Source organism: Colobus angolensis, unplaced genomic scaffold, assembly GCF_000951035.1.
Source record: "Colobus angolensis palliatus isolate OR3802 unplaced genomic scaffold, Cang.pa_1.0 Scaffold35, whole genome shotgun sequence".
Taxonomy (NCBI): domain Eukaryota; kingdom Metazoa; phylum Chordata; class Mammalia; order Primates; family Cercopithecidae; genus Colobus; species Colobus angolensis.
In genome coordinates, this window is record NW_012116821.1 from 5,437,274 (window position 1) to 5,447,406 (window position 10,133).

Consider the following 10,133-nt stretch of genomic DNA (forward strand, 5'->3'; position numbering starts at 1 on the left):
CCCAGCTACTCGGGAGGCTGAGGCAGGAGAATGGCGTAAACCCGGGAGGTGGAGCTTGCAGTGAGCTGAGATCTGGCCACTGCACTCCAGCCTGGGTGACAGAGCGAGACTCTGTCTCAACAACAACAACAAAAAAGACTTTTAACAACAGGGTCCCTGGCTGAACCAAACAATATAACAGTCTCTTCCTTTCTTATTTTTGTTTTCTCTTTTTTAAAAGGCTGTTGTGGTCAGGCACTGTGGTTCAGAGAGGCCAAGAAGGAAGGATCACAAGGCCAGAAGTTCAACATCAGCCTGGGCAACACAGCAATAGCCAGTCTCTGGCAGCTGGGAGTGGTGGTATAGGCCTGTAGTTCCAGCTACTCAGTAGCCTGATGTGGGAAGTTTGCTTGAGCCCAGGAGGTGGAAGGTGCAATGAACCATGATTACACCACTACACTCCAGCCAGGGCAACAGAGCAAGACCCTCTCTTAAAACAAAAAGTATTCACCCTTACAATTTGTAGCACAGATACTTTAAAATCGTGGTCCATGTCATCTTGAGGTTGGTGTCTGCTGTTACTTTCGAGATGTTAAGATTTTCCTGGTTTTGGGTATGTCAACCAATTTAGGATTGCATCCTGGATATTTTGACATGTTATATCATTCTAGGTCTTGATTTTTAAAAACGTTTAGCAGACAATCTGGTTTGGTTCAGGCTTCAAGTTTTTACTCAACATTTGTAGGTTGTGTTATGGTTCCAATGTCAGGCTCGTTATGAACTCCTTTGCCATGCTATTTGCACCTGTCCCACTTATTTGCCACCCAATGGCCAGGCTGGCCCTGGGGAGGCAGTTTATCCTGTATTTTAGTTTTCAAACCTCTGATGTGCTGTTTAGGGTCAGATCCATGCAAAATGGCTAAGGAATGTCCACATAAAACTTCATAGGTTTACTTTTCTTCAACTCTCCATAATCTCTCTGACAATGCCTGCCTCACATAAGGGATAGGGGAAGGACTCTTCTTCATCCACTGTCTATAAAAACAGGGCTTTGGCCAGGCGTGAGGGTTCATGCCTGTAATCGCAGCACTTCGGGAGGCCGAGGCGGGCGGATCACGAGGTCAGGAGATGGAGACCATCCTGGCTATGCGGTGAAATTCTGTCTCTACCAAAAACACAAAAAATTAGCCGGGCATGATGGCGGGCACCTGTAGTCCCAGCTACTTGGGAGGCTGAGGCAGGAGAATAGCGTGGAGGCAGAAGAATTGTGTGAACCTGGGAGATGGAGCTTGCAAGTGAGCCGAGATCGTGCCACTGCACTCCAGCCTGGGCAATAGAACAAGACTCTGTCTCAAAAACAAACAAACAAACAAACAAACGATTCCCTTCTCTTGTCGTTTTAGGTATCTGCCTAACTGCCACAGCTGCTAAAGGCCTACAAGGGGGTTGGGGCAGAACAGAATAAAACAAAAGCAAAAAAGAGATTTCCTCCACTCTGATTCAAAGGGGCCTCTCTTTCTTTCTTTGCAGACCAGAACTAGAGAGCCTTTCTTGGAACTATTTTTGCCTGCCCTTACTGTTCAGTTGTGGGTTTCTGGCAAGCCCAGGAGAAATCAGTGAGGAGATAACAAAGGGGAAAAAAACCAGGAAATCAGTGGTTCAGTGGAATTTAAAGTTCTGGCTTTCTTCTCCATTTCACCTGCTAAAATTTACTTCTCAGAGTCCTTGGATAGCTGCTCAACAAGGCATTCTGTCCAGGGTTTATTAATTGCATTTTAATAAAAGAAGACAGTGTAGCATGCTTCTTCTGTAACGGCAGAAATAAATAACCTTTTGTTTTTTGAACCAGTCTCACTGTCGCCCAGGTTGGAGAACAATGGCACAATCACAGCTCACTGGAGCTTTGGCCTCCCAGGCTCAAAGAGATCCTCCCACCTCAGCCTCTCAAGTTGCTGGGACCACAGGCATGTATCACTACACCTTACTAATATATTTTTAAATTTTTTGTAGAGATGAGGTCTCCCTATATTGTCCAGGTTTGTCTCAAACTTTTGGGCTTATGAAATCCTCCCACAGTGCTGGGATTATAGGCACGTGCCAACCCATCTGGCTTCAAAATGCTCTTACACTCATTCATCAACAGTTCATAAAATTCTCCATCCAAACCTTTCCTCAACTACTAGTAATGCTCCACTAGTCAGAATTTTTCAATCATAGTATCAAAGAAAGCAATTACTTTAAGCACCCTAGGACAAACAGTTAAACTGTCTATCAACCTAGTGATGATAAAGGCATATCTTACCAGAGCTGCCAGGCTCAAGAAAAATAAATCAGAGGGCAAGACAGATGAAGGAAAAATGAAGAAGTCAATACAATGCTCTATGTGTACATAAAAGAGGTGAAAAATTCTCCAACAGCTGAAAATTTCAGCACAAATTATTTCTATCATATTTCTGTGGGAAAAAATGGCCTGCTTTTGTAAATAAGGCTCTACTGGAACCTAGCCACACCCATACATTGACTATGGTTATTTTCTCCCTAGAAAGGCAGAGATGAGTAGTTGCAACAGACTGTCTGCCTTGCAAAATTTAAAATTTACTCTCTAGCCCTTTACAGAAAGTTTGCTGACTCTTGTTTTGGAGAAAAGGTTTTCAGTGGTCTGCTTTCTGATCAAATAACGATGGAAAAGACAAAGTGCTTTATACAGTTGACAGAGCCATTTTCTAAATCAGGTTGCAGTGAGCCAAGATCACGCCACCGCACTCCAGTCTGGGTGACACAGTGAGACTGTGTCAAAAAAAAAAAAAAAAAAAGCATTAAGCTAGAATGTTTTATCAGGCTCAGCAGTGGTGGTGGTCTCATCTCTGCTTCATTCCCAAGCATACTACACACTGAGACTTTGAAACACTAGTCTATTATAAACTGTTTACAAAACTCATCTATATTTGGCAATTCTTACAGCGTTCAATAAATCAAATTGATGGATATAAAGCAGAATCGAGAGAGAAGCAAGACAGCTAAATAATTTTGGGATTTATTCACAGTACAGATCACATAATACTGATCTAGTCATTAGAAATTATTATAAAGCTATTCAAGCACACAATTTTTTTTTTTGAGATGGAGTCTTGTTCTGTCACCTAGGCTGGAGTGCAATGGCACGCTATCAGCTCACTGCAAACTCCACCTCCCAGGTTCAAGCAAGTCTCCTCCTGCCCCAGCCTCTTGAGTAGTTGGGATTACAGGCATCTGCTACCATGCACGGCTAATTTATTTTCGTATTTTCAGTAGAGAAGGCGTTTCACCATGTTGGCCAGGCTGGTCTCGAACTCCTGACCTCAAGCGATCCACCCGCCTCGGCCTCCCAAAGTGCTGGGATTTGGGATTACAGGCATGTGCACATGGCTCAAAGCACACAATTCTTAGGTGCTTATAAAACACAAAGAAATATGTAGACTGAGTACTTCCTGATTTGAATTCCTTTTTCTCATCTTAAATGCCATCTCTTTGATCTAATCCAGTGGTTCTCAACTTGTGATAATTTTGCCACCCAGGAGACATGTGGCAACATTTGGAGACACTTTTTTTTTATCACAAACTGGGGTGGTAGTGGTGTTGCCAGCATGTAGAGGACAGAGGCCAGGGATGCTGCTACACACGGTGTAATTAACAGGATAGTCACTGACAACAGTGAATTATCTGAACCAAAATGTCAAGAATGCTGAGGTTGAGATACCCTAATTTCACTTAAAGAGTAGGTACTAAAATATTAAATATAATCAGAGATCATGATAAATGATCCCAAAGAAATACATGTTCTATATTAATAACAGCACATGAATGGTATGTCTGAAAAACAACACTTTAGTGGCATGCCACATTTTATATTTAAAACGTTTTCTTAGAGGCTGAAATCTAATAAAAATAGAACTTAGGAATGTTTACAGGGACAAGATAATTATAACAAGACTTCTCTATGTCGCCTGATTAAATGCATTTTGGGAGCCCAAGGCAGGTGGATCACTTGAGGTCAGGAGTTCAAGACCAGCCTGACCAACATAACAAAACCCCATCTCTACTAAAAATACCAAATTAGCCAGGTGTGGTGGCACATGCCTGTAGTCCCAGCTACTCGGGAGGCTGAGGCAGGAGAATCGCTTGAATCCAGGAGGCGGAGGTTGCAGTGTGCCAAAGTCACACCACTGCACTCTAGCCTGGGAGACAGCAAGACAAGCATGTCTCAAAACAAGAAGTAAATGACTGAGGTCAAGTATCTTGAACAAGAGTCCCAAGACTACGTAACAGGGAAAAACAGTCTCTTCCACAAATGGTTGCTGGGAAAAATGGATGTCCACATGCAAACAAAATTAAGTTGGACTCTTACCTTACATCATAAACAAAAATGAACTCAAAATGGATTAAGGAACTAAACATTAAGAGGAAATAAAACTCCTAGAATACATAGGGTATACGCTTCAGGCATTACATTTGACAATGATTTCTTGGATATGACATACAACAAAAATCAAAAACAGACAAATGGAGCTTGAAAACCTAAAATGTAAAAATTTCTATACATCAAAAGAAACGAGTGAAAAGACAACCTACAGAATAAAATACTTGCAAGTCACCTCATAAGGGGTCAATATCTAAAGTAAAAGAAACACCTACACACAACTCAACAAAAAAAAAAGTGATTAAAAAATGGACAAAGGGACCGGGGTGATGGCTCAATCACTTGGAAGTCAGGAGTTCAAGACCAGCCTGGTCAACATGGAGAAACCCTGTCTTTTACTAAAAATACAAAAATTAGCCAGGCATGGTGGCGCATACCTGTAGTACCAGCTATTAGGGAGGCTGAGACAGTAGAATCGCTTGAACCTGGGAGGAGGAGGTTACAGTGAGCTGAGATGTGACCACTGCACTCCAGCCTGGGTGATTGAGACTGTCAAAAAAAAAAAAAAAAAAGACAAAGGACTTAAATATAGATGGAACCCATTAGTGCAGGGTTATGCTCTAATCACCTGAAAAACGACTACATAGATCCTATTCCCATATCCAGTTAGGTCAGACACTTTCTGAGGATGATGCCTGGAAATTTTTATTTGAAAAGCTTCCAGGTCATTAGATTACTCATTACTTCCTAATGTAAAACCAGCTAGTTTCAGAGTTCATGTAATTTATCCATACTCACTGCAGCTTCCCAATTCTGAGCTTACCTCATATTTTTAGGTCTGTTTTAGAGACTCTCACTACAGTACATTCATCAGGGTGCCTCTACCCCAGGTAGTAAGCAGTCTTTAGGTCAAAGGCATCCTAAAACCAGATTATTCTTGAGTAAAGCTGACCAGAAGTTAGATTCTGAGGATGCCTTCCTGGGGCAGTGAATTCAGATACCCTGAGAAATAAGCCGCCTCCTTTTGTTCAAAGATATGAACCTAGAATGCAGCCACACTATTATAATCACATTATTGTTTCTCCGTCTCAAATTTTTACCCCAAATCGGTATACTCCTCAGTTTTCTGCTACTTTCAACATGTGCTTCTTAAAGATACATGATTTGTAAACAACAGCTGAAATCTTTTTGTTGTTGTTGATACAGGGTTTCACTCTGTCACCCAGATGGAGCGCACTGGTGCAATCTCATTTTGCTGCAGCCTTGATCCCCCAATGGCTCAAAAAATCCTCCCACCTCAGCCTCCTGGGTGGCTGGGACTGCAGACACGCACCAGGATGGACCAGCATGCCCAGATACTTTTTCAATTTTGTTTTTGTAGAGTCAGGATTTCACTATGTTGCCCAGACTGGTCTCAAACTCCTTGGCCTCTCAAGAGTGCTGGGATTAGACATGAACCACCAAGCCCAGCCCCGAAACCTTTTTGAAACTACTGGGAGGAATGTAACGAGAAGCTTAATTCTTTAGTAGGAAGCATTTTTACTCTGAAACATTGCACTAAAAGGTTTTTTGGCAATGGGCTGTAAATTCCTTCAATGTAAATTATTGATAGTGTGATAATACTGCATAATGACGTAGTCAAAGAAGGCATGAGTTTGGGGAAAGTTAAGCTGAGGTATGACTATCTTTGCAACTGCCCCAATCCTTTACTAAAAATTATGTTTTAGTTTATAAAATCTGAGTAAAGCACAGAATAGCATTTCCAGTTCTGAAAAATCACTCTTTTCTCAGCAAAATTTTCTATTTTCTAACAGATTTCCTCCTTACTACTCTCACCCTCCCTAAAGCTGCCATTTCTTATAAAAGGCTTTTGTTTGTTATAGCACTTTGATCCAACAACTAAAGCATTTTTAAATGGTCACTGATTTTTATTCAACATCCCTAAAATCTGAAAAATTAAAGAAAATTGCAGGTTACCCCTAAGAAACTGTCTCTCCCTTAATTGTCCTTTATTCATCTGGGTATACCTGGTCTGCTGCTTTTCTCCAACAGTAGTGTTTAACCCAAGCTATATCATACAAGATTTTTGTTAAATTTCTCAGTATTACATAATTTGTTCACTTATTAAGATAAATTATCTTAAAAGGTCTACAAGAGGAAAGCAGTGTTTAGTAAAAAGGTGTATATACAGAAAGGATTCCAGCTTATCTTGGCATTAAAACTTGGACTGATGAGCCAAGTTTGTTTAAAGTGAATTCTATTCCCTCACACCACACACAAAATCAATTCCAGATGGACTGCAGATCTAAATATGAAAGGTAAATATTGTGTAGGAGAAAAAAATATTTCAGACTTTGGGATGAGCAAACTGAGGGAAGTATGTCATTTCCTAGAAGAATGTGTGAAAAAGGTTGGATATTTTCTCCCTTGAATTATGTAGAACACTCCAGTGAAACCATCTGGGCCTAGATGATTGACTGATTCAAGTTATTTAGGTGTTGTTCTAGGACTATTTTAGGTTCTCTATTTCTTCTTGCGTTAGTTTTGGAAAGCTATTTTTCCAGGAATTTTTTCTCCCTAATATCTTTATCTTGTTATCCTTGTCTTTAGCATCAACACTAATGCTCTCTTTGGACATTTAAGCCTCTCACTCTCTTAATCCTTTCTATGTCCGTATGTTTATTATGCTTTATAAACAAATTTGTTTAATTCAGCCTGTTCGTCTTTTAACCCACTTTTAGTTTATTCATATCTTAATGGAGCCCAGGAAGTCAAGGCTGCAGTGAGCCATGATCGTGCCACTGCACTCCAGCCTGGGCTATAGATGGATCCTGTCTTTAGTACTGCATATAAAATATTAACCTATTTATTCTTCACAACTTTCATGAGCTATATACCATTATTGTCTCCATTTTAAAGATGAGGAAACAGCTCACACAGCTATTAACTGCTGTTTGAATTCAAATCTTGTTATTCCAGAGGCTGTGCATTTAATCATGTCATTTGAGTAAAACGCATCATGCTTTATTCTTCTAGATGACCGATTATCCTTCCCTGGGGTCTCTGGGACTGGCCCCATGTCCCCACAGACCAGACTCCATCGACGATACTCTCTTTGCTAGGCTGTTGATTTTAGGTGATTCAACGAACGCCTACCATTTCAGGCTTTTTTAACATCCCGGTAAATAACCTAACCACTTGAGTGGTCGCTGAAAAATGTTCCTACGAAGGTTACCAGGGGACCTTAGTTAAATCAATAGATTTTTCCGTTCTTGCTTAACTTGCTTTATCTACAACAGTTACAATGTGGCAGTATACTACCAGTAGTTGTTCAATGAATGTTACATGCCCACAAAATGGATGGCACTAAATCATGAACTCTACAGGGAATATTTTGTCCTTCAAAGTTCAACTTCGGCCATGATTTTAAGAGCCACACTGGAGCAGTAAAACAATTTGGGCTGATCAAAGTACAAAGTAAAAAGGGTTCTTCAACATTTAAAGAAAGCAGGCTGCTTTGTTAAAAGCCTCTTCCCCCTCTCTACTTTGACTCAGGAAGCTCTAAACAGCCAAACCGCCAAGAACTTGCGGAGAACAAAACCTTCTTTCCTTTATTAAGAACATGTACTTACTATTATTTAAGGGCTCAAACATTTAAAAAGCCAAAGTGACAATTTCTGCTATTCGTTTTCTAGGACTGTTCTTACCCATTAGTTCTTCCTCGCCAAGATTTTCTAGGTTAATTAACCTGATCACAATCGTTTTTACCAAACACCTATCACAAATACCAGCCTTCTCATTTGTGAAATGAAGGAAATACTACGCTTCTCCAAGACCAAAGTCCGCTTCCTATAATCTGCACGTGAGCCTGGCACGTAGTAAGCGCTATAGACATTTTAAGTGTCACACGAAGCTTGAAAAATGAGACGTGTGACATATTAGCTTTCACTAGTAGTTTTTTTCTACAACGGGATCGTTCAAGATACACTGCTAGAAACTGGATTTCCCATCGTGCCTTAAAGTCTCGGTAGCACGTGTCTGCCTGGATTCCCTTTTCCAGTTGCTTTTTGTCAAGGGACAGCTCCGAGATTAGCTAACATTCCTAAAACGCCCATTGGCCCACACCCTGGGGCCAGGCTCTGAGTCGGGCCCAGGAGCCCATTGGTCGCCGCCTCTCAATGAAGTTGGCCACGCCGGTTACCCCGCAGCACGGCCACTCTAGCCGCACTTGTGCGCAGAGGAGCCGGGGACCCGGTGGCAGGGCCTAGGAAGGCCATGGGTGGCCACCGGTGCGACCGCAGCCGGGAACAAGGCCCAAGCATCCACGGGATCTCCAGGCTTTTATTTAAGCATGGATTTCCACAGCAATACCAACTAAAACGCCTCTTCGGCGCGGTCAGCCCAAGTATGTCTCGCGCGACGGCCGGCAGCAGGACTGGGCCCCAGATTCCTTTGCTCAAGCTTAAGGCTTTAGAGGCATTATGTCCTGGGGCAGGCGGGCCTCCCTCCACCCGCACCTCTCCCGCCGGCTCCGTAGCAGGTTACACAACCCAAGGTCAAGAGACTGGGGAGCAGCCCTCGGTGGGCTCAGCGGCCGTGTCGAGGGCGGCCCCGGCGACTGCACCGTTTGCCCAGCCGCCCCGAAAAGGCTCTGGCGCAGAGCACGTTAGGGCAGCGGTGGGGCCCCGCCACTGCGACACAACTGCTCCCGCCCAATCCCCGCCGCCCGAGCGCCACATGCTGCCCGCGGCCACCGCGGGTGGGAGGCCTGTTCGCCAGCCCCTCAGACAAGGCCGGGAGGGCCCCTCCTGTCCGCGCCCGCGGCAAGAACGAGCGCCGCTCCCGCCCTCCATTCCCCGAAGCGGGCACGCCCGAATTAGCGCCTGACTAAGCCCGCCGAGCCACACCTGCCGGAGGCAACCCGCGCAGGCGCCCCCGACCCCCACCTGAAGCCCCTGCCGCCAACTACTACGGAGGGGAACGTCGGGAGGCGCGGGCCGCAAAACCGCCCCGGGCCGCGCCTCCCGCCGCCCAGCGCGGGACTTTACCTGAGCACGCGGCCGCGCCGGCCTCCTCCCCTCCCCCAGGGCAGTGCCAGGCGCGGCAACCACCGCGGGAGAAGCCGGCTCCGGCCCGCGTGGACACGGCCGCTCTCCCCCAAACCGCGAACCTTCCAAGGCCGCCGAAGCGACCCCCAGCCGCAGACCTGCCCCCACCTGAAGGCTGAGGGAACTCGGGCCCCGCCCGTGGCTGGTGCCTCGGCGGCGGCGACAGTCCCCAGGCCCGGATGTCAGCGAGAGCCCCGGGGACCCACCTTGGGATAGTGCGAAGATCCCCAGATCCTTGGTTTGCCTCGGGCTGCTGCCGGGAGAACCAAACCTCCAGCAGCTTCTCGGTCCCTTCGAAAAAATGTGCAGCTTCCATCACCGTGAGACTAGCGAACAACCAACAACCACAGAAAATCAACTAAATTAAACCTCTTCTCCCGCCGCTGCCGCCGCCGCTGCGGATTGTTCCAGCTGTGTTACTAAAGTTCAGGTTCCTTTTTTTTTTTTTGCTATAATTTTATATTAACTTTTTTTAAAAAAAAGGACTAATAAAATTTTCCTGGCTTTGTGTGAGCGAAAGTTGAACGTAAGTCTTTTGGAAATAGAGGCAGATACAGTTCAGTCTCTTGTAGTCCGCTGCTTTCCCGTTAGAGAGAGTAGAGCGAGCGCTAGCTAATGTCGCCGGCCATACTGTGTAAGCGAGAGCGCTG

General features: G+C 44.5%; 1 protein-coding gene across 3 annotated transcripts in view; it reads right to left on the bottom strand.

The window, feature by feature from the left end:
• AMD1 (adenosylmethionine decarboxylase 1) overlaps positions 1-10,133 on the bottom strand; it is a 22,128-nt gene extending 11,995 nt beyond the window's left edge. For 2 of the 3 annotated variants that reach the window (XM_011952785.1, XM_011952784.1), the window contains exon 1: positions 9,690-10,124. In XM_011952785.1, the coding sequence (XP_011808175.1) occupies positions 9,690-9,799 (110 nt within the window). In that variant the 5' untranslated portion in view covers positions 9,800-10,124. Of the gene's footprint in view, positions 1-9,689 lie in introns of all 3 variants that reach the window. The other variant, XM_011952783.1, reaches the window with a different exon arrangement.